At 60.3% G+C, this 23,416-nt stretch overlaps 1 protein-coding gene across 4 annotated transcripts; it reads right to left on the reverse strand.

Annotated features, from left to right (window-relative positions):
* Positions 1-828: 828 nt before the first annotated feature.
* LOC123856881 (aldehyde dehydrogenase family 3 member B1) lies at positions 829-18,158 on the reverse strand. 4 transcript variants are annotated; one of them, XM_064576081.1, is made up of 10 exons: positions 16,932-17,052; positions 11,788-11,950; positions 9,736-9,846; positions 9,498-9,618; positions 9,123-9,208; positions 8,573-8,654; positions 6,008-6,394; positions 5,463-5,629; positions 2,881-2,980; positions 829-1,516 (listed from the first exon to the last, which is right to left on the reverse strand). In XM_064576081.1, exons 2-10 carry the CDS (start codon positions 11,947-11,949, stop codon positions 1,326-1,328), a joined length of 1,407 nt encoding a protein of 468 aa, XP_064432151.1. In that variant the 5' UTR covers position 11,950; positions 16,932-17,052; the 3' UTR covers positions 829-1,325. The 4 variants fall into 4 exon arrangements, with proteins under 4 accessions (XP_064432151.1, XP_064432150.1, XP_064432149.1 ...); XM_064576080.1 differs by having other exon boundaries at positions 829-1,626; XM_064576079.1 differs by lacking the exon at positions 16,932-17,052 and adding an exon at positions 18,040-18,158 and having other exon boundaries at positions 1,483-2,980.
* Positions 18,159-23,416: the final 5,258 nt, after the last annotated feature.

The following is a 23,416-nucleotide window of genomic DNA, read 5'->3' on the forward strand; positions in this document are numbered from 1 at the left end:
GCGTTAGAGCTGCAGAGTGCGGCCGCCTGAGTCTCACCGCGATGTGTGTGACTCGTGATCCCTGTCCCTCAACAGCCACCAAACTGTTTCCTCCCAGTGGATCGATTGTGTGGCAGAGGGACCCCGGAGGCTGCAGGCACGGAGAAGGCCCTTGGGGCCGCCTGTGTGTTGGTGGTGGGCGGGGTAGTGGGAGGTGGTCTTGCAAGGCTTCTTGGATGATGTGATGGCCAAGCTGACTTCGAGGAGGAATAGGGCAGGCCAAGGGCAGGCATGCCCAGCGTGTGTGCAGAGGTCCTCTTGAGAAGGACGACAGGCCAGGTGTGGGGACACAGGGCTGTGGAGGAGCCCTCCAAGGACTCGTGGGTCCTGACTTGCGGCCACAGGGAGCCACTGAAGGGTTCAGGCTGAGGGGTGGCATGGTCCAGTAGCTTTGGGAAGGTCAGTGGTGTACTGAGGTCAGGCCTGTGGGGAAAGGGGAGGTGACAAATGGCCCTGGGCATGGTGACCAGTGTGTGGATTGGCAAGTTCTGCAGCATTATAGGACCATCAGGACTTGCTCAAAGATGGGACTTGGGAGGTGAGAACGGGGTGTTGAGCCGGGGGCCCCAGGGGTTTAGTTTGGTGGCTGAGTGGATGAGGGACCATTCCATGGCATCAGGGCCCAGGAGGATGAGCAGGACGGGGAAGAGGGTGAGTCTGGTGTGGGACACGGTGAAGGGAAGGCACCCAGGGCCAGCCACTGGGGGGACAGGAATGTGCCCAGAACTCCTGAGAGGCCTGAGGGGACAGGCTAACCCCACCCAAAGGAGGAGACAGGATGCCTGGAGCTTGGGATCGACAGCTCATTTATTATTGAACTCCAAAACTGAATCCTCCCAGTGATCTCTGGAGGTGCTGCTGATTGCTACCACCTCCCCTGTACAGATAGGGAAACAAGCTCCGGGAGGGCAGGGATTTCTGCCCAGGGCCGAGGCCGCTGCAGGTCCACGGTGTGACCTGGACCAGATGCCAGGGCCCCTTCTGCATCCTCCACGGGAAGGGGCGGGTGGCTTAGAGGTGTCCACATCTCCTGGCCTATCCCAGGACTCGGGTGGCTAGTGTGGGGGTGGGGGAGTGGGTTACCTCGTTGTTTCCCATGCTCCCTTGCCTTGGCCTGTCCTAGTTGGGGGGCAGCTGAGGGAGGAGGAGGCTGAGGGCTCGCAGAGAGAAGGCCCAGTGGGGAGGAGGGCAGGCACTGGTCTGGGCTGTGGTCTTTTCCTCCTTGGAGGCACGTCTGCACTGGCCGCAGGTGGCAGGGGCAGCAGACTCACAGGCGTGAGCCAGGCTCAGAGCAGGGTGCAGCTGCAGCTGCGGGTCTCCATCGCCGCCAGCAGCATCCTCAGGTTACGAGGCGAGTAGGGCGGGTAGCGGAGAGAGTAGATCTTCTCTAGCCCGGGCCAGCGCAGCAGGCAGGCACGGTGGTGGGAGAAGGTGTCGAAGGAGAATTTGCCGTGGTAGCTGCCCATCCCACTGGCACCTGTACGGTGGCATGGGACACCGCAGTCAGCCTCGTGGCGGCCAGCTGGGAGCGTGTTGGACACGCCTGGGCTCTGCCAGCCACACACAGTAGGACCTCAGTTTCCTCATCTGTAAAATGGGCCAGTCATGAGGCAGTGTAGGTAAAGGGCTTAGCTCTGAGTCTGGCACCAGCAACAACTTGGTAAATGTCGGAGACACCAGGTGCTGGGGCAAGATAGGTCAAGAGTGTGGATTCTCGGGGCGCCTGGGTGGCTCCGTTGGTTGGGCAACTGCCTTCGGCTCAGGTCATGATCCTGGAGTCCCGGGATCGAGTCCCACATCGGGCTCCCTGCTCGGCGGGGAGTCTGCTTCTCCCTCTGACCCTCCCGACCCTCCCCCCTCTCCAGGGGACCCACAATGGCTGGAGTTGGGGGTAATGAAGGAGGGCTTCCTGGAGGGAGTGAGGCCTGAGGGATCTAGAGCTGACCAGAGGAAGAGGGGGGGTGGGGGCAAGAGGGACCCAGGCTTGGGACAACTCAGCCTTGGAGGTGGGTGACCTGTGGCACACAGGGACCTGGCCGGGCCCAGTGTGGCTGGGGCAGCAGGGAGGGAAGCAGGGAGAGGAGGTGGGAGCAGGACACCATGGCCAGACCAGGAAGGGCCAGGCCCCAGGAAGCTGTGAGTCAGGGCCTTGCTCAATCCTGTGGGGAGTAGCAGGATGGGATCTGCCCCCAGACAGACAGCCGCACTTCCCTGGAGTAGAGGGGCCGGGATGGAGACGGGCAGTCAGGTGGGCTAGGTTGGGGCTCCAGGACAGGGGCCAGCAGTGGGACCCAGTCCCGGGGGCCCACACAGCCTCCACGTCTGCTCTCAGCTTGCCATGTACCCGTGTGGCATCGGCTGCTCCCAGGGAGCATCCAGACCCACCCGGACAATTTGCCAGGCCCTGCCGGACCCTGGCTCAGGTGCCTAGTGTGGACAGGCGCCAGTCTGGCTCTCCCATGCCGCTAAGGAGGCGACAGGATCAGAGAGGGACCTGGCTACCCCAGATCACACAGCCATTGGGCGCACTGGGACCAGCCCCGAGGTTTCCTGCCTCAGAGGCCAGGACTTGGCAGCAGTCACGGGGGCTGCTGGGGCCGGGGGTCTCCACTCCCCCGGCTTCCCCCGGGCTGGGAACAGCCCCTGTCTCCCGGGGGGGGTGTGTGTGACACACCAAGTGCTGGACTGCGGGGACACAGGAAGGGTTTAAGGGGCAGTTCGTAGCCTCCCCGTGGAGTAAAGGGAGCACGTGACAGGTCTGGAAGGTTTCTGCAGGATGGAGGTGTTGGGGTGCCCTCAGTCCAGGAACAGCAGAGAAGGCGGGGCTCTGTGGGCACCTACCCACTCCTCCGAAAGGCAGGCTGGCGAGGGTCATGTGCATGAAACCGTCGTTCCCGCAGAAGCCCCCGCTGCTGGTCTGGGCCAGTACTCGCTTGACCACCTGGGGGCGGGGAGGGGAGCAGCTATGAGGCCTTGTGGCCAGGCAGCAGGAGGCCAGCCAGCCACCCCCGCAGGGCCCCGGGAAGTCTGGCCACCCTGGGAGCTGCAGGGCTGGTGTCGCAGGTGGGGGGTGTGGTCGCGTAGCAGCCTGGCACCGAGCCCCCAAGTCGGGACGTGTTTCCTGAGCAGCTGCCCGAGTGTGGCCCGTGCAGGGTGCTGGGGACACAGACACGGGGCCAAGAGGGAGGCAGGAAGCCCAGCGGTCGCCTGGGGGCCTGGAGAGTTCAGGGTGAAATGCCAGGTAGTCAGGGAAGCATCCCAGGGGAGGGATGTCATGCGCCTGCTGCCTCTCAGGGGAAAGGGGGCCCCCCAGGCAGAGTGAAGGGCAGGTGCAGAGACCCAGGTGTGCAGCACAGGGAGGACCTTTAGATGGGGTGATGCAGCCAGATTTGCATTTTAGAAACATGAATGTGGCCCTTGCTTGACTTAAAGAAGACCTTTTCTCTTTAACCTCTAGGTTTATTGGAAGAATGAGAGGGGGAAAAGATTAGTAAACACTCTATATCATTGCCAGAAAACTCAGCTATATTTAGCTATGACATGTGATCCTGAACTAACGGCTTGTCTGCATGGTGGGAAGAGGGAACCGCCCCGTGAGTGGGCTCAGAAATCACGGGGAGGCCAGCAATAACAGCGACAGAAGAGGGAGCAGGAGGGTTGCAGTGTTTCTCGGGGGCAGCCATGGGTCGTAGGTGTGACTTTGTGTCCCCCCGGGCCAGTCAGTGCTGGGCATTCAGGAAAGCTTGGAAGTCACAATGCCAGATGGCTCCCTTCCGAAAAACCCGGGTTGCAAAGTTTCTACAGTTAGTATTATCCAGATAGAGCAAGGCTCCTTGGAGGAATGGCTGACTCTAGGGCTGAGCAAGGGCAACACGGGATGAGCCGAAGCATCTCGTGGACCCTGAAAGGAAGTGGTTGGAAAACAAAAGGGGGGGGGGTTGCTGAGGGACACAGCAGCTCCCAATGCACAAAGAGGGACAAGCTGAGAAGAACACAAGGTGGTGTTGCATTGAAAGCCGGAGAATAAAGCAGATGCGTACCAGTCCATGCTGATAGAAGTGATTTAGGAGCCAAATCTTTCTTACAGATTCTGGGGGACGTAAGTAGGTGTCCCCCTTCAGCAGGTGGTGCTCAATCACACTCCTTCCACAGAGCCACTTGCTCCCAAAGAAGAGGAAGGTCTCGTGGTGGAGACACCTGGCAGACAGGACCTTGGCCTCACCAGTGATGTGTGGCTCTCAACCCCTGATAGGAGGGCAGAGGCCAGCCCTCGCATCCCTGGTGTTCTTTCATGAGACAAATAGCAGAGCACTGAGGTTGGGGACATGCTGCAAGGGACCTGGTCAGCACCTCCCAAGCTGAGAGGTAGTCGCGGACCGGAGAGCCATGACAACTAAATGCAATGTGGGGCCCTATCTGGGCTCTTGGGGCAGAAAGAAAAGCGTGAAATCCAAGTCAAATTTGGAGTGTCGTTAACGGTAATGGACCAACCGCCGTCTCTTAGTTTTGATGAACATAAGGGCCCTTAAATGGGGGAAACTGGTAGCGGGTTATATTGGGACTCCCTGGACTATCTTTGTCTTCTGTAAAGCTAAAATTATTCCAAAATAAAAAGTTTATTAAAAACATACTGCCCAGGCGCCTGGGTGGCTCAGTCAGTTAAGCATTTGCCTTTGGCTCAGGTCATGATCTCAGGGTCCTGGGATCAAGTCCTACATCGAGTCCTGCATGGCGCTCCCTGCTCAGCGGGGAGTCTGCTTCTCCCTCTCCCTCTGCCCCTACCCCTTGCTCATGCTCTCTCTCTCTTCAAATAAATAAATAAAATCTTTTAAGAAAACCACACTGTCCAATCTGCGAGGGATCTCATAACAGCTGGGTGTCCTGAGCTGTGGACGCCTGCCCTGTGCCCTTGAGGCTCCCAGGATGCCCCCAGGGGCTGAGCAGGCCAGGGGGCTGGGGTTCAGTGTCCCTGCATGTTCTAGTCCTTCGCTCTCCCCTAGTCATTCCACTCCATTCTGTGTGTGCCTTCTATGAGCCAGGCACCAGAAGGGGACACGTGACCACCAGCCAATGATGAAGAAGACAGAGGGGGGCGCTTATGGAGCAGGGACACTGAACCCTGGAGAAGACCCTGGGGGGAACTGCCCACTAATGGCCTAAGAGACTGTGGCTTAGGTTGGAGGAGAGGAGGCCCGGCTGCCCCAGGGAGAAATCACAGTGACAGACCCAAGAGTGCCACCATCCAGAATTCCTGTGACTGTTCCAGAAAAGCAGGACCCCAAACCCTCCCTCCAGGGCTCTTGGTCCATTCCAGTCCTGGACCCACCTCCCCTTCTGCTGTCACCACCTAACCATCCAGGTGCCCCTGCCCTCACCTCTGTCCAGCCCCCACTCAGCTCTACCTGAGTCCCCCCCCACCCCACCTGATTGCTGTTGGAGAAGGCATACAGGGCCAGGGGCTTCTCCCGACGGTTGATGAAGTCGATGGCCTCGTCCAGGCTCCTCACGTTCACGATGGGCAGGATGGGGCCGAAGATCTCCTCCTGCATCACCGGCTCGGTCTCCTGCACGTCCACCAGCACCGTGGGGGCTGCGGGCACAGGGGCCGGCTCAGCCCTGGGGCCGGGCGGGGGAGGGGGGCACGGGCAGGGCTCAGGGGCCTTCTGGGGAAGAGAGCGTCCCCGCAGCCCCCGGGAAGGCCGGTGAGGGGTTGTCCAGCCCCGGCGGGGGCCGGCCCAGGTGGAGCGGAGGTCAGGGAGGCGGGGGCCCAGGCTGGCCTCGGCGGTCCAGCTCCGGGAGCCTCGGGGCGGGGCGGGGCGACGAGGGGCGGGGGCGGGGCGACGAGGTGTCGGGGGCGGGGCGACGAGGTGTCGGGGGCGGGGCCCAGGCTCGCGGCCCAGGCGGGACCCGCGTCCTGGAAGGGCCTTGGCAGGGTGGCCACGGCGGCGGCAGGGCGGACTGGACTCACCGATGTAGCGGTCGCGCTCGTCGCTCTGGCCGCCGATGACCACGCGGCCACAGCCCAGCAGGCCCCGGAGCCGCCGGAAGTGCTTCTCGCTGATGATGCGGCCCAGGCTCGGGGAGCTCTGGGGGTCCTCGCCGTAGAAGCGGGTGATGGCCCTCTGCAGGGCGGGCAGCAGCCGCTCCTGCGTGTCCGGGCTGCACAGGACGTAGTCGGGGGCCACGCAGGTCTGGCCGCTGTTGAAGTAGCGGAACCAGGCCACGCGGTTGGCCACGGTCTGGGGGTCGCAGTCGTCGTCCACGTAGCAGGGGTTCTTGCCCCCCAGCTCCAGCGTGACGGGTGTCAGGTGCTTGGCGGCGGCAGCCATGACGATCCTGCCCACTCGGGGGCTCCCTGGTCGTGGAAAGAAACCAGGGTGACCCTCAGTCCCCTCAGCCAGGTGGGATGGCCTCAGCCTGGGGGCTGGTACCCCTCTAGGGGGGGTTCACTCCCTGGCCTGTCCTCCCTGGAGAGGTGGTGGAATTGGAGGGTGCCAGCCCCCTTGGCCCTCCCCTGCCAGTCTCTGCACCAGGACCTTGCTCACGGCCTCAGCCAGACCAGCCCCAACAATGCAGGGTCCATGTAGGGGTCTGTACCCTGCAGCAAGCCAGGCCCTTGGCTCCCTCTCCTGACCTGCCATGTTAGAAATCCAGGAACCCCTCGCCCTGCTTCTGATCCCAGGCTCCTCCTACCAGTGACTCTTGCTGGCATGTCACTCTGCACCCCTCCCCATCTCTCCAGTCTTCTCTAGAATTGGAAGAGACTGCTCTGGTCCAAGGCCAGAGTCCAGCTCCAGGGACTGCCATTTAGGTCTCTCTAACCTAACCTGGCAGCCCCGCCACCCTCCCCACCCACCCTTCCCTCTGCTCCTGACCCTTGGCTCAAGTGGCCACCTACTGGTCTCCATCTCTCCTCTGGGTTGATCTCCAGGGTCTCACAGTACCCCCCCCCATTCCCCTCCCCGACCTAAAGTACACTGACCTCAAGATGTTCCTGCCCATGCCTGGCCCAGGGTCCCTTGTTGCCATTTCTACTGGGATGGCCCTCTCTGGCCACCACTGCCTGGGAGCCTGATGTCCCTGCTTTCACCTCCTCCAGCTTCCCTGCCTTCCCCCCGGCCCACCCAGCTCCAGGCCCACCCACGTTCCATCACCTGTCCACTCCTCCCTCAGGTCCTCCTGTCTTTCAGAAACATCTTGTCTGTGAGGCCCCCCTTGTCTGTTGAATCCTGCTGTGCTTCCCTACCCGAGTCCCTTCCGAGGGCCCCATTATTCCTGTGCTATTTTTCACTCTCTGTCTCCTGTCCCCCCGTTATAATGTGAGCTCTTCTGGGGTGGGAGGCTTTGTCTCCTTAACCCTCGCTTTATCCAAGGCTTGGACAGTGTCTGGACAGGGCACGTTCTCTCAGAAAACAGTGAGCGAGCGAGTGGATGCTTCCCCAGGCCACAGGCTGTGACAAAGGCTTCCACGAGTTCACATGTCCTCAAGACAGACCTGTGACTGTCATCAGATAAGGACAGGTCTGGAGAGTCAGGAGCTTGTCGCAGCATCTGCGCAGGCTGCCCAGGTTCCCGGCCCCAGTCATGGGGGGTCAAGACCCAAAGCCCAAGGAGCTGCCGGGTAGGATGGTAGAAGGTGGGCCACCCCTCCCCATGTCTCCTCCTGCTCCACCAGCCACTAGGAATCTGGGACCAGCTGAGGACTCTGCCCCCTGCTTCTATAGCAGGCTCCCTGTCAGCCAAGCTGAGGGCCCATGGGCCCTGTCCTGAGCTTGTGGCAGGGTCTCGGGGGGAGAAAGGCAGGGACAGCACTCCCCTTGCTCTGATGTGGACAAGGTGCGCAAGGCACGAGGCCAGGGAGCAGGAAGGCTCAGAAGCTGCTGTCTGCCCTGTCTGCTTTCTCTCTCCTCCAGAACCTCAGCCAGGTAACATGGCTCCCTGCCTCCCCAGCTCTTTCACCCTTATAGAAACTCCCTCCTGAAGCCAGGTGGTGTCTGGGCCTCATGGGCACGAGCCAGGTTGGTGGCAGATGACCTCGGAGAAAACTTCTAACTTAAAGGCCTGGGACGAAAATCCAGCCTTCCCCCATCCTGGTCCCTGGGGTGACCCCAGCTGGGTGCCGTGGCTCTTTGTTACCTTGGCCTCCAAGCCCTCATCTGTCCAGCCCTCCACAAGGGCCCTGGGTCAGTCGGGTCATGTCTAAGGTCCTGAGGCCAGTGGGTGGCGTATAAGGTCCCGGGGGCACCTGGCACAAGGGGAACTCGGCACGGGCAGATGCTGGGATCCGTGAGACTGTGACCAGTGGCGGGGCCTCCGGAGGGTCCTAGGGGTCAGGGTTGCTCCCCAGCCTGCTCTAGGAGCATCGAGCAAGCTTGTCCTGGAGCCGGTCTGCTTCCTTCCTGGCTGTCTGTGTGCCTGGGTCCCTGTGGCCTCTCTCAGGGTTGGTGACAAGACCCCTGAGGGGGTGGCTGGGCTCCACCAGCCCCCATGCTGAGCCCCCCAAGCCCCGCCCGCAGTGGGCACCTGGCCTCACCCGTGAAGAAGATGTAGTCAAACTTGTGCTCCAGCAGCTGCCCGGTCTCCTGGGGCCCTCCTAGCACCACGGCAAAGCAGCTCTGCAAGACGGGGTGGCAGACGGTTCCCTCTGGGACCCCAGCCTGGGGAACGCAGGGGGCTGCCGCATGCGTCCGCTCCCCCAGTTGCCTGGCCTGACCCACAGTTTCCGGGGCTCTAGATGAACCAGATGGGAGCAAGGTGGGAGCAGGGAGCTGCCCCGTGTCCCAAAAGGCGTGAGGTTAGAGCCTGGCTGGGGCTGGCGGGGAGAGGAGGCCAGGGCGGGGTGGTCAGGGCTGACCAGAAGACAGATGGGAGTCCCCGGGGACACACTCCTCAGAGCACAGCTGTGATCACTGCCCCTCTGTTTCACTCAGAGGGGAAGAGTCTGAGGGGGCAGCGACCCCGCCATGGCCGCACAATCCAGACGAGGCAGGATGGAGGTTGGAACTTGGGTCCTGCCCAAGGGGGCCTGCCTGGTCCTGCTGAGCCCAAGTGTAGCTGCTCAGCCCACTCCGTGCCCTGCTCACCTGGTCCAGGTATCGGGGCAGCACCTCAGCCAGGATCTTCTCGGTGCTCCTGCTGAACTCCGATGGCTTCAGCACCACGCAGTTCCCTGCAGGGCAGGGCAGGGCAGGGGGAGCGCTGGGAGAGGGGTGGCCCCTCCCATCTCCATTCAGTCCTTACACCTGCAGGGCGGGTGCCTGGCCCACTCTGCTCTCAGGTGAAGAATCTGGCTCAGAGACTGACAGGACCAAGGCCCCACTGCCCAGGGATGGTGGGCCAGGCGAGAACCAGCTTTTCTTAGTCACTCATCACCAGCTCCCCACTCCCTGGCTCTATGGGCCACCATGAGGCCTGAGGATGGGGACAGCGGGCAGAGGGAAGGTGGAAACTGCTCTCACCTGCAGCGAGGGCGCCCACCAGGGGCACCAAGGTCAAGTTCACGGGGTAGTTCCAGGGGGCAATGATGAGCACCAGGCCGAAGGGCTCCTTCCGGATGAAGGCTGAGTCCAGCTGCGTGGCCTGGGCCCCGGGGCCACCGTGGTGGTGAGTGGTGGGGCCTTGAGACTCCCAGCCCCTCCGCGCCACCCTCCAGCTGGCGAGGCTGCCCGCGCGCCCTCACCCCCCAGGCCAGCTCACCAGATTCTTGGGCACTTTCTCATCCTTCATCCAGGCCCTCAGATTCCTGAGGGCCAAGTCAATCTCGTTCTGGCTGATTCCGATCTCAGACATCTCCGCCTCGAAGGCTGACTGCAGGGGAGAGACAGGGGCAGGGTTCGGGCTGGGGGACCGCGGTCGTGGCCTCTCACTTGCTCCTTCATTCATTCACTCCGGGTTCAGTGAGTGCTTCCAGCGCTCAGGAGCCCTTCCTGTGCCAGGAACGCAGCAGTGACTGAGAGCGCGGAGAGCCTGCCCTGCAGAGCTGACGTTGTAGGGGGACAGCCGCCATGATGCTGAGAACACGGACGTGACCAGAGCAATGGAAGTGAAACGGGGAGGGGGACAGAGATTGCTGGAGTGTGTGCATGTGCGCGTGCATGTGTGTCGGGGGGCTGCTCACGCTCATGCGCATGTGAGTGCAGGGGCATGCATCAGTGCGTGAGTGTGCGCCTCTGTGTGCATGTGTGTGTGTTTGCTTTGCTTTCTACAAGATTATCAGTGCTGGCCTCTGGGATGAGGTGACATCTGAGCAGTGAGGATCGGGAGGGAGGGAGCCGATGGATACCTGGAGGCAGAATATTCCAGACAAAGGGCATAGTGTGAGCAAAGGCTCTGAGGTGGGCAAAGGCTTGCTATGTTCCTGGTTAGCAAGGAGCAGAGCGGTAAGGTGATGGCACCAGGCGGCAGGGGTGAGGACTGTCGAGGAGAGCACCCTGGTTTCATAAATGGGAAAACAGATGATTCCAGAAACGGCTGACAAGGAAGCCCGGGCCTCACCTGGCTACAGTCCCGGGGCATCAGGGTTAAGAGCAGGTTTGGAGACACCGAGAAAGGGAGCAGGCATCCCCAGGAAGCCAAGCCCTCAAGATAAGTCCTCGTAGCCCTACTTTGCTGTCCCCAAGGGATGACCCTGGATGCCATGAGGCACGAGTCTCAAAGTCTATGACTGTTCTGGGGACAGGGCGGACACTTGGTGGGGTGCCTGTGAGTCTGGAGGGTCCCAAGGAAGCTACTGAGGGCCCCTGACTCTGCTGGCCCCGGGGTCTCCCTCAGCCCACTGGAAGGGTGGGACCTCACCGGTTGGGAAGGAGCCACGGGCCTGGCCCTGAGGGGGCTGGTGGAACACAGGGGGTGGGTCTGGACACTGTGGCCTTAGTGGGAAGTGCAGAGGACATTTTGTCCTGAGAAGAACCCCCCGGACAGCTGTTCTGGGGCAGGAGTAGTCAAGCATGAGGCCCTGTCGGCTGAGGGGGCGGGAGGCTGCCCGCAAGCAAATGCATTGCTGTGGCTGCTGTGGGAATTGGGAGGAGCCGAGGCCTCAGGCTTGCGGGTTTGGAGAGAGGCCAATGACGCCCACCTTTCTGAGTGAAACTGAACTCACCCGTGGCCTACAAGGCGATACATGGTGTGATCTGCCTCCCTGGACCTCATCTTTTGTACATCTCGGCGTCTCTCACTCCCCTCCAGGTATGCTGGCCTCTTTGCTGCTCCTCAAGCACAAGGGCCTCCTGCCTCAGGGCCTTTGCACATGCTGTGCCCACCGCCATTTCCTCCAGTGTTCTCCCTCCTGCAGGTCTCTGCTCAAATGCCATCTCCTCAGAGAAACTGCCCCTGACTCCCACCTCTACAACAGCGCCCTGCTCCGCGTCCTCCCTCTCGCCCCTTTCACCCTGGGAATGTCTCTCCATGGCACCTGAAACCATCCAACATGCTATACAATTAGTTCTTTATTGTTTTGTGCCTCCCTCCAGAAGGCCAGCTCCTGGGCACAGGGGCTTTGTTTTACTTTCTGTTGTATCCCCAGAGCCTAGAACGGGAGACCCGGCACATGGTAGGTGCTCAGTAAAACGTTGCTGAGTGGATGAGAAATGCGGGGATGGACGTGTGCAGAGGAGGTGAAGAGGCGGTCAGGGCACAGGGAAGGGGGTAGGGTTTGCCGGGCGCTTAGTCCCCCCTCAAGGAGGAAGCTGCAGCCCCCATCCCGCATGCCCCCCACCCCTGCCTCCCCAGCCCTGCCCTCCTTCCGCCCACCTTGCGCAGGTCCTGCACCAGCGCCTCCTGCAGAAGCTGCTTGTTGTCCCGCAGGAAGCGGCCCAGGCTCTTGAGCTGCGCCGCCCGGAACTCAGCGGGCCTCGTCCGCCCTGAGCAGAAGGCCTCCCGCAGCCGCCGCAGGGTGTCCGCGAAGGGGTCCATCCTGCAGGGAGGGGGCAGCGTGGGCCGGGGCTCTCCACTTTCATGGGCATTCTCCCCGCGCCCCTGGCTGTACCTCTATGGGCTCACGGACACTTCTACAAGGACTCGCGTGTAACCCCAGAGGGCCTGGGCTGCACCCCGTGCACACGCGTACACACTCACACACACAGTCCCTTCCCCTTGGCCAGTGGGCAGGAGAGCCCTGGAGTCTGAGGTGGGTGCGGGACAGTGCGGGGGGCTTGGGAGGAGCTCCTCCGCAAGCAGCCCCTCCGCAAGCAGCCACGGGACCTCTCTTCTCCCTGCCACACAGAAATTAGCCCCGAGCCATGCCCCCATCCCACTCTGGCGCCCCTCCTGGAGATGGGGCAGTCCTCATCCTTGCCAGGCCTGCGCGGAATAACCAGGAAGAGATGATAAGTAGAGGACAGTCCACTAACAGCCACCATGGCCACCACTGTGGGACAATCCAGGCACAGAATACAGTGTCTCCTGCCCGTCTCCCGAGGGCACTGCCTGGGGAGGCCCGGCTGGCCCGTGGCGGCTCAGGGGGCCGGGTGACCTGGGCAGTGGCCTCCGCGGCCTATGCCCCGTCAGCGGCCCCAGCGTTGGAAGAGCGGGGAACAGTGGGGGGCAGGGGCTGAGGGGGCAGTGATGCTTCCATGCTGTCAGCAGCCAGGGCAGGAGATCTGGGTGCGGCCCCCACATTCCCCCGGGCCCCCACCTGTTTACTTGAAGCTCATCAGAGGAGCAGGGTGACGTACTCGCTTCTTGGCCTGGTGCCAAGGACCCGTGGGGACCCTTTCCTCCTGCCCTCTCAGACTGCCTTTCCTTCAGGTCTCGGCTTGGTGAACGCCTCCTCTAGGCAGCCCGCCCTGATTATTCCCTCTCACGGGGAGTGGGTTTCATCCTCTCTCCCACTGGCCCCTCTTTGCCTAACTACCTGAGTTAGGTCCTAGTGCCTTGATCTCCTTATCTGGCAGGGGGGTAACAATAGTGCCCACCAGCTGACAAGCTGTTTTTCAAAGATGAGACCATGCTGTCCAGTTCTGAGCACAGGGCTGGGCATCAGCACGGCCAAGGCTGCCAGTTGTTAAGTGGCTACCCCACAGCCCTCAGAATTCTGGAGTGATCCATGGCCCTGAGAGCTGAGCCTGCTCCAGCCAATCAGATGGCCCGGCCCGAAGGGCACTCTGCTGGCTGGAGCTCTGGGCATGATGGGGGGCCAGGCTGACCCCACAGGCCTCCTGCTCTGGTCAGGAGAAACAGAGCAGTTGCCTGGGGGCACAAGGCAGGCCCCATGGGCCCCAGCCTTGCCCCAGACCCCACCCTCCTTCTTGGTGGAAGGGGAGCTGGTCAGTGCAGAGGCCCAGGAGCCAAGAGCCCTACCGGCCTCCAGAGCTGCCATCTGGGCTTGTCCCCCGGCTCGGCCTCCTACTGGCCTTATGACCTCGGGCAGGTCACTCATCTCTCTGCCTCAATTTCCTTGTCTGTAGAGTGAGGATAATAGCACTTGCCATCGTCCAGACGAGTAAATGACATAAGGCCCCCTAAAGTGTTGGCCACTGCGCACATGATACGGGGCTCGAGAAAGGTCAGCTGCGGTTGTGATCACTAAGTACCTAACAAGTGTTTCTTCCTCCCCACCCGCCACCACTCCTTGTTCTGTCTCGCGGGCACCTCCGGACCCCTGCTGATGGATGTGGAGGGCAAAGCACACCCACCTCACCTGCCCCCGCAGGGTTCTTTGCCTTTTCATAAGAAATGTCTGCAGAGGAAAAAAAAAAAAAAAAAGAAATGTCTGCAGAGGGATGCCTGGGTGGCTCAGTCGTTAAGCGTCTGCCTTCAGCTCAGGTCATGATCCCAGGGTCCTGGGATCGAGTCCCGCATCGGGCTCCCTGCTCAGTGGGGAGCCTGCTTCTCCCTCTCCCACTCCCCCTGCTTGTGTTCTCTCTCTCTCTGTGTCTCTCTCTGTCAAATAAATAAAAAATCTTAAAAAAAAAAAAAAAGAAATGTTTGCAGAACCCACAAAAATGTAAGACACGTAACTGGAATGGCACACCTCTGGGCGAGGGAGGGGTGGGGAACTTTGTGGGGGTGCAGGCCCGGACAGAACATTCCAGCAGCCTCGCCTAGCAACACTGAGGCCAACTCACCCCATATTGCCCCCCCCCCCAGGTTGGTCACTGGACTGAGGGACCAAGAGGTGCCTGTTACGGGATCGGAAGCTGGGCACTGCCCAGGTGTGTCCAGGAGCCCAGGCCACCTCCTGCCTGGGGTCTGGAGGGGGGGCGGCTGGGCCTGTGACCTCACAAAGGATACACAGATGAGGGGCTTCCTGGATGGGCCTGCGCCGGGGTCTTTGAGCCCACCTCCACCCCCCAACCCCGCACCCCCGGGGTACATGTGATACTAGGAAGCTCGTAAGGATGTTGAGTGACATTTCCTGTGCCTGCATGACTCATTTGACCACCACAACAGCCTGCCTAGGGCACCGTCTTGTCCCCTGCAAGGAGAGGGACACCTCGGCACAGAGAGGGCAAGGAGGTGGCCCAAGACCACCCAGCTTCTCTACACTGGAAACCTGGATGCAGAGGAATCCGGAGGAACAGAGGGCTGCCCACCTCCACTCTTCATGCCCCTACGTGGCAGCCTGACCCCTTGGGAGAGGGGACCCCTTGGGGGCTGGCTTGAACTGCAGATGCAGGGCCCGTGGGCAGGGGCGTGGGGCTGGACTTGGGCGGTGCCCTCAAGGGTGAGAAGACACACTGGTTGTACCCTGCTCTCTGCCTCTGTCTCTTCACTATTCCCATCAGTTCCCACCCTGCTTCCCCTTGTGGCCTCCTCGGGCTGAGTGCTGAGAGGTCCCAGGGACTGGCGGGCCCAGGGGTCCCCTGCCCGCTAAGGGTGCCCCAGCTTCAACCGCCTGCTGCACTGCATCTATTCCTGACCTTCAGCTCTTGGGTGAGGTGGGTGGGGTGGGACTTGCTAAGTCAGTTGATGATGACAAGGGACAGGCCTGTTTCCCTTGGTTTGGAGGCCAGGGGAGGACATGCCACATCCCCTCAAGGCCCTGGGCCTGGGGACTCCTCTAATCATCATAATGAGCAGGTGTTGCACGGCACCCCTAGGGGAAGCTGAGGCCCACACAGGTCGCATGGCGTCAGGGAGGGGTGAGTAAGCTGGGCACGCAGGTCTGCTGGGAATCTACTGCCCCCACCCCAGCCCTGCACGGTGGCCAGGCCTGCTGATGAGCTCTCCATGGCACAGGATCCCCCCCTTCTCCCCACCCAGCCTCCGCATACTCTTGTCATTCTCTCCGTCTCAGCTTCCTGAGCTGTCCTGGATGCCTCCTAAGGGAACCCCCCCTTTTTTTTAAAGTAGGCTCCATACCCAGTGTGGAGCCCAATGTGGGGTTTTGAACTCACAACCCTGAGATAAGAACTTGAGCTGAGATCAAGAGTTGGATGCTCGGGCGCCTGGGTGGCTCAGTCGTTAAGCGTCTGCCTTCGGCTCAGGTCATGATCCCAGGGTCCTGGGATAGAGTCCCGCATCGGGCTCCCCGCTTGGCGGGAGGCCTGCTTCTCCCTCTCCCACTCCCCCTGCTTGTGTTCCTGCTCTCGCTGTCTCTCTCTCTGTCAAATAAATAAAATCTTAAAAAAAAAAAAAAAAAGAGTTGGATGCTCAACCGACTGAACCACCCAGGTGCCTCCCTAAGAGCACCCCTTTGGTATGGTGTCAGGGCCCAGTGATCTGGGGTCGAATCCCAGCAGCCCTGTTTGTGGGCTGGGAGTCCTTGGGCGGGTTGCTCAGCTCTTCTCTGGCTCGCCTTCCCCATCCGTGAAATGGGGATGGTACCTGAAGCTGTCCCATGGCGCTGCTGGGAGAATTCAGGCGTGCAGTGCTCTGTGCAGGGCCGAGCCCTCTGAGTGCTCAGTGACAATGGCTCTGACGAGCATTATTCAGACAGACTGTGAAGGACAGCTGTGCAAAGGGGGCTCCAGGGAGGAGACCCTGGGGTAGAGCCCGAGGAGACCTTGGCCCAGTGTGGGCACCAGGGAGGCAAGGACATCAACCGGAGCCCCATGTGGGGGCAGGGATATGGAGCTGGCCAGGGTGACAGAGATAAACATGGGGCTCTGAGGGTCTGGGAGACCTCAATCAGGCTGCCAGAGGTGGAGGTCACAGGGCCACCTTGATGACCCCACAGGTCCTAATACCCCAGAGTCTCCAATCTGATCTCTCCCTGGAGCCTGAACCTGGCTTTTCATGGGCTCTCCAGAAGCTCTGGCAGAGTCCCCTCCCTACAATGGGGGCTGAGGGAACTGGGGATCAACGCTTAGCCTGTGGGCTGAGCCAACGCCAGCCCCACCCCACAGAGAGCTCCCCTGAAGCCGGCCCAGTCCCTCTGATGATCAGTCCCTCCTCCAGGCAGGGCAGAGTCTTGCTAGTCCCTCCTTCCCGGGCCCCGGCAGAGCCTGCTCAAGAATGGGATGTCCCAGAGTCACTGGGTACCCCGGCCCCAGCACCCGGCTCGCCTAGCAGTGCCCAGAAACTGTGTGTTGCCAGATGGATGCTTGCCCCGCGCCACCCCCCAGGGACGGGGGTGCATTTCTCCTGGGGCATCCAGGCCCAGAGCTGGGGTCCCCAGCTCCGGAAAAGATGTGCTGTAGCCTCAGTGAGAGGCAAGTGTTGGCCCAGCTCAGACAAAATGAGGGTGGCTGTCGGCCACCAGACTCAGGAGCCCCCTGAGCCTCTCCTCAGCCCCTCCCTCTCCGGCTCTTAGGTCCGGGCAGAGGGAAGTTCCTTCCTCCTTCCCCTTTCTCCCCCGGCAGGCAGAGGAGCTAGGGGAAGACAAAGCCAGCCTGTGTGTGTGGCCGCCAGGGGCCAGGCCTGCAAGCCTGGTGTCCCCGAGCAAGCCCACCAGCCTGGTCCCGGGCCCTGATGGCCAGCTGCTCTACCCCTGCCTCCCTGGGACAGCGTACCTGAGGCCCCGCCAAGCTGCCCTTCCTCCTGGCCGTCCCTGCTCTGCCCCGCTGCCCTGTCGTCAGCAGTCGTTATGAAATGTCTGAAGCTGGGCGGGCCCCTGGGGCGGGGCTGCCCTGGCCTCCTGCCTGACCTGGGCTCTGGGCCGGCTGGAAGCTGCAGACAGAGACTTATTACCTCTCTTAAGGGCCTCTCCCACACCACAGAGAAGGAGCCAGGGCCCAGAGAAGGCCAGCACAAGTCCAAAGTCACACAGCAGGACTTCAGGGAGCTCTGAGCTGAGGGGTCCAGACCAAGGTCTCACCAGACCCAGGCCCAGCTGGAGGAGGAGGAGAGCCTGGGGCTGTGGCCCTGGGAATTCTGGTGTGGGGTGGGGTCTGGTAGCCTGGAATAGCAGGGAAAGCCCTGCCCCCAGCCCCCAGCCCCCGCCCCCGGCCCCCATGAGCCTCGGTTTTCCGACATCCACTGACCCCTCTGTTCCCTAGCTCTCCCCGCATCTGTGTCCATCCATGTCACCTCATCCAGCACCCCTTCTCAGGACAGGTCATCCTGCAACCTGACATTTCACAATGCGAAAACAGAGCCCCGGAGAGGGGACCGGACTTGAGCACACAGGGCATGAACGGCAGGGCTGGGACCACACTGGAAGCTTGTCACTCTGGAGCAGAGGGGCCGTGTCCATCCCCAGAGGCCCCCTCCCACCACCTGGGGTAGCACTCCACCCTCTGCCCTCTAGGTTGCTGTCACATAAGTGTCACTATGGCGGTTCCTGTGGTCTTCCTCCTCTGGTGCCTGAGCTGTGCCAAGGGGGCCCGTCCTCTGTCTCACCGCGGCCCCCACCCCAGGCACACCTGTCGGAGCCAGCACAAAGGGGGACGGTTCCCGAGCAGCTGCTGGTGTCAGACAGGCAGGTGATTAGATTACAGGTGTGGGGCCAGGAGCATCCTTTGTGCCATCGCCCCGTGCCTGCCACCCTGGGCCCGCCACTGCCCCTCTGTCTTGGTGCCCTGGGTGTCTGCCTGGTATCCTGGCCCGGGGCCTCTGGGCCAACCCGGCACCTGGGAGATGCTTCTCACCGCCCCGGCCCTCCCCGCTCCCCCTGCCTACCTGGGGGGCAGGAGAGGTCTCCTGGCCCACAGCTGCTCTGGTTGCCCTGGAGGCTTCAGCCAGCTGGGACAGGGGGAAAGGGCTGCAGAGGCCCCCCGTCCTCTGCGTGGGATAGAGCCCCCAGCCGCTGCCCGTCACGTGGCTCAGCATGTGACAGCCCTGCCCTGCTGTCTGGAGCTGAGCCAGGCGAAGGCAGTGGCAGAGCCGGCACCAGGCGGGGCTGGGCTGGGGCTGAGCCTGACAGCCCTTACTCAGGAACCAGGCCCAGAGAGGGGCAGCCACTGGTCTAAGGCTACACAGCAAATCGGGGGCCCAGCTGGGGAGGCACTGGTGGGTGAGATGGGTGTTGCAGGATCCTGAAGGGACCCCTCCTGGCCAAGGATCGCCTTGCAGGGACCACCAGTGAACTTGTCATGAGTTCGGGAACAGCCCGGGCCATCTCCAAAGAGGCCTGGCCTGCTGGCACAGGGGTCCTAACCTGGCCTGGCAGTGAAGCTCCCCCGGTTTGAGGGGGCATTGCCTCTTGGGGAGGAAGACGTACCCTCCCCTCTCTCTGGTTTGGAGGCTTCTATTGATCCTCGAAGGTCCAGGGGCTCCGTGCGTTCTGGACGTTATGTCCCTGTTGTGAGAGCTCAAGATAAATGGGGAGAGGTCTGTGTGGGGTCCCACCAGGACACACCCTTAGAACCAGTTCTGATGGGTGACAGGCTCTGCCAAGGACCCAGGTCGGCCAGGTGGGGTTGCACATTGGGGGAGCACAGAGGTTGGAAGAAGGAACACAGAGGCCTCGCTCCCCCACATTTGCCTCAGCCCTGCATGCTGGCAAGTCCTCTGGGTTTCAGTTTGGAGGCTGGGATGAAATGACCTTCATTATGGTCACCTTTTCCCTCCTTCTCCAGGGTAGAGAGGTGGGGGAGGATGGGCTGGTCTTGGGTTATGGCATCAGGCAGACTCATTAATTCACTCATTCGTTCACTTCCTCCCTCCCTCAGCTCCCTCAGACACCTAGTGAGCCTGGCTCACGGGGCCTCAGACCTGCCCAGGCACATCTCACCACCTTGCCTGCTGACAGAGACTCAAAGCAGGCTCCCCTGCCCAACTGCTAAGCGGCCTTGAGCAGGTCGTGGCCCCTCTCACGGTCTTCTTCGCTTCCCACCTTGTGGAGCGGGGCTGACTCTGCCTGCCTCACAGGCTGCCACAAAGGAGAAATAGGAGTGCATCTGGAAACATTGGGTATACAGTAGGTGCTCAGTAGGCATGGATGCCTTTCTGCCCCTTTCCTGCCCTCCTGAGGGACTGGCCACCCTGGCCTTGTCCCTGAGACCCTGCCCCCACCTTCCTTCCTTGTCTTTTGCCTTAGGGTGAGCCCACCCTGGCTCCTCCCCCCCACCCCCCAGCCCCCCCTCAGAAACCAGCAGGACCCATCCCACGGTGTGCTAAGTAAGCACCGTGCCAGGCGCTCGACGCAAATCCTCATGGAGTCTCGGACACTGTGGTCCTAGCTTGCGGGAGAGACAGCAAGCTCGGAAACGTGCAGTGACCGGGGCAGGAACACACAGGAAGAGTGACAGAGGGGGACTCTAGCCCAGCAAGGCCCACAGCATTTCCAGGGTGCCCTGAGCCCTTGCTTAGGAGTGCACAGGGTCACCCTCACTCCCGGGAGCCTCATCTCTCAGCTGAAAGCAGCAGGCTCTGTTTCTTGGGCATTTGCTGTGCCAGGCACTGGTCTGGTTCTTGGCACATCTCTGCTTGGGGATCTCCCAACAGCCTGTGGTGATTGTCATCCCCAAGGCTTTTAGTTTAAAAAAAAAATGGCGAAGAGTCAACTCCATGCCAGGAGGTTGGCGTCAGGTGAATGAGGAGTGGCGGAGTCATTGCAGTGCGGAGTCTGCTTGGGATTCTCTCTCCCTCTGTCCTTCCTGCTTGTGCTCTTTCTCTCTCTCATATAAATAAATCTTTAAAAAGTAATAAAATTAAATTAAAAGTCACCAACAGACCACAGAAGGAGTCCATGTGTAACAAGGACTTTTTTTTTTCTAGAGAGAGAGTGCGTGTGTGAGCAAAAGTAGAGGGAGTAGGGAGTGGGAAGGGGGGGAGGGGCAGAGGGAGAGAGAATCTCAAGCTGACTCCACACCCGGCTCGGAGCCCCATGTGGGGTTCAATTTCATGACTCTGAGATCATGACCTGAGCCGAAATCAACAGTCAGCCTTTTTTTTTTTTTTTAAGATTTTATTTATTTATTTGAGAGAGAATGAGATAGAGAGAGAGCATGAGGCAGGGAGGGTCCGAGGGAGAAGCATGCTCCCCACTGAGCAGGGAGCCCGATGCGGGACTCGATCCCGGGACTCCAGGATCATGACCTGAGCTGAAGGCAGTCGCCCAACCAACTGAGCCACCCAGGGGCCCAAGAGTCAGACTCTTAACTGACTCAGCCACCCAGGCACCCTGACAAGGACTTTATTTAGTTATTTATTTATTTTAAAGGTTTTTATTTATTTGACAGAGAACGAGAGAGAGAGAGCACAAGCAGGGGGAGGGTCAGAGGGCAGAGGGAAAAGCAGACTCCTCTCCGAGCAGGGAGCCGATGCGGGGCTCCACCCCAGGACTGTGGGATCCCGACCTGAGCTGAAGGCAGATGCCCAACCAATTGAACCACCCAGGCGCCCCCTGACAAGGACTTTACTTAAACAATTCTGGGACCTTAACTGTGCAGGAACCTCTTTCATAGGCCCGAACTGGGACCCAGAGGAAGCCTGCACCCTCATGGAAGTCAGCACCTACCTACAGAGTGTCTGGGCAAGAACACGTGTCACACTGGGGGAGGTTCTGGGACACATGGGTACTGGTATTTTCCTTATGGAGGGCAGTCCACGGTCTCCCTGGAACAACGTGTCTGCTCTCCTGCCACCTTCTCTTTGCTTTCGGGTTGTTTCTTCAAACACACTGCTTGATTTCCTCTTGGGGACCTTCTGGTGGGAGACGGAAAAAGTCAGTGACTTCTGAGTCGGCCTGAGACATTGGCTGTTCAGCAAGCCTTGCCCCCTCTTCCCCGGAGCAGAGAAATCCACTTTAGGGACCTTTCCCCTCGGACCACACACACCCACTCAGGGCGTGGAAATGCCCCACACAGTCTGTGAGCTTCTCTCCCTGCCTCGCGGGCCCATAACGGACGGTTGGCTCTTGGACCACAGCGTAAAGACGCTACATCTCAGAGCTTCCTGGTCCTTTCAGAAGTCACCCACCTTCCCCTCTCTCCATTCATAAGACTTTTGTGGGCCTGCCTCTTCCTGATGTAGGGACAACTAAACCCCTCCCGTCCTGTCTCTCTCCATAAGAGCCATCTGGCCTGGGACACCTCCTCTCTCGACTCTTAAGGTGTGCTCTGGTGTCCGGGATGCTTCTGTTCCTCTGGCCCCCCGCCACCCTGTTTTTAGCCAGTGGAAGTCCTTTTCCGCTTACTCCTGTTTGGTAGGTGCGGGGGGACTCTGTGCAAGGTGAGGTGCTGGGGTTTCCCACACTGATGCCAGAGAAGACCGGATACCCAGCTGGGGGGATGCCCTGGGGATGCTGCTCCAGGGAGAGAGGGCCCTTCACCAACCTCTTCCTCCCTGGCTTGTTCTGGGTTCTTGGTCACTGGGGTTGGAGGAGACATGGCTGCCGGCCCAGGGCACTTGGTCATTTCTTTCCTTAGCGCTCTCAAGAAAAAAAGGGTTTTATAGACCACAGATGCTGGTGTCCACCCAGGCCCAAGATGGTTTTAGAAGGGGCAAGGGCTCATTCTTGGCATCCTCCTCACTCTCCTGCAGAGGCTCCGGACCCTCTGCCTCCTAATCCCTGCTCCACTGAGCTCACTCCCTGAGGCCACACCACCCACCTCAGGCAGCCACGTCTCCTGCTCAGCTACTAAATTCTACAGGACTGCATCCTCCTGGGGGCATCACAGGCCCCCACCCCAACCTGCCCCATGACCTCCTGCACCTCCTCATCCCTTCCCGCCCCCTGCGCCACCGCCACACCCGGGTCTTGGTCATCCCCCAAGGTAATGAATCTCAGTTTTTTGACCACAGCCTCCTGGCCTGCTAGCCTTCCAGCGCCCACTGCATCCCCGCTGTCCTGTCTCTTCCTGCCCCTAGAGCTCGGGCCCACCCTCCCTCCCGCAGCTTTTGTAGCTTCTGCTTCTGGGCACCTCGGGCCCGACTCCGCCTGTCTGCTCACCCCACATCTGCACCTGGGTGGTCTGGAGAAAACTGCAGCCTGAAGCCTGGGCAGACTCATGCCCTCCACACCCCCAGCTCCCTGCCTTCCCAGCAACCCTTCTGAGATGGATATTTGTCACCCATTCACTCACCCATCCACTCACATTTATTGAGCACCTACTAAGTGCTGGCACGTTCTGCTGCATGAAGGGAACGTGGTGAGCATTTGCCAGGGGTGGGGTGGGATAGGGTGGGGGAAGAGACCATTAAATCACAGAAAACCAGGAGGGAAAGAGTCAGAGGTGGGGCCTGTACCCCTCATCGGGTGGCTTCTTATCCTGAGAGCTGAGGGTGGGAAGGACAGTCCCTGGCAGGAGCAGCATGGGCAAAGTGGGGCGAGGGAGGGAAACTGGACATTTTTTTAAATTGAGATATAATTGACATATAATATTGTATAAGTTTCAGGTGTACAACATACTGATTTGACACATTTCTGTTGCAACGTGATTGCCAAGTAGTGCTCGCTAACACCTCTATCCCATGGCAGGGTTATCGTCTCCTCTAGCCGGGGGAATAACGGAGACCTAGGCTCTTAGCAGACTTGCTGTTTATCATACAGTTTGGTTGTCTGTAATCCCTGCACCGTGTCTTCCATCTCTAGGACTCATTTACCTTCCCGTTGCTGGTATGTACCCTTGAACAACGCCTCTCCCATGCCCCCACCCCTGGGCCTGGTGGCCAGCATTCCACTCTGGCTTTTGGAGTCAGTTTTGATGCCATTTTTAGATTCCACCTAGAAGATGCATCATACCATGCTTGTGTTTCTCCACCTGACACGTTTCCCTTAGCATAATATCTTTGGAGGTCCATCCGTGTTGTTGCAAATGGCAGAATTTCCTCTTTTTCCTTATAGCTGAAAGGTAGGTCATTGTATATATGTGCACCACATTTCCTTTATCCATCCACCCATGGATGGACACTTAGGTTGTTTGCGTATCTTGGCAATTATAAATAATACTGCAGTGGGGACGCCTGGGTGCCTCAGTTGGTTGAGTGTCTGACTCTTGATTTTGGCTCAGGTTGTGATCCCAGGGTTGTGGGATTGAGCTTCATGTGGGCTCCGCGCTCAGCGGGAAGTTGGCTTGGGATTCTCTCCCTCTCCCCCTCTGCCCCACCCTCC

The sequence above is a fragment of the Mirounga angustirostris genome, unplaced genomic scaffold (assembly GCF_029215605.1).
Source record: "Mirounga angustirostris isolate CCGP_5_RB_7025 unplaced genomic scaffold, mMirAng1.0.hap1 SCAF_13, whole genome shotgun sequence".
NCBI classification, from domain to species: Eukaryota; Metazoa; Chordata; class Mammalia; order Carnivora; family Phocidae; genus Mirounga; species Mirounga angustirostris.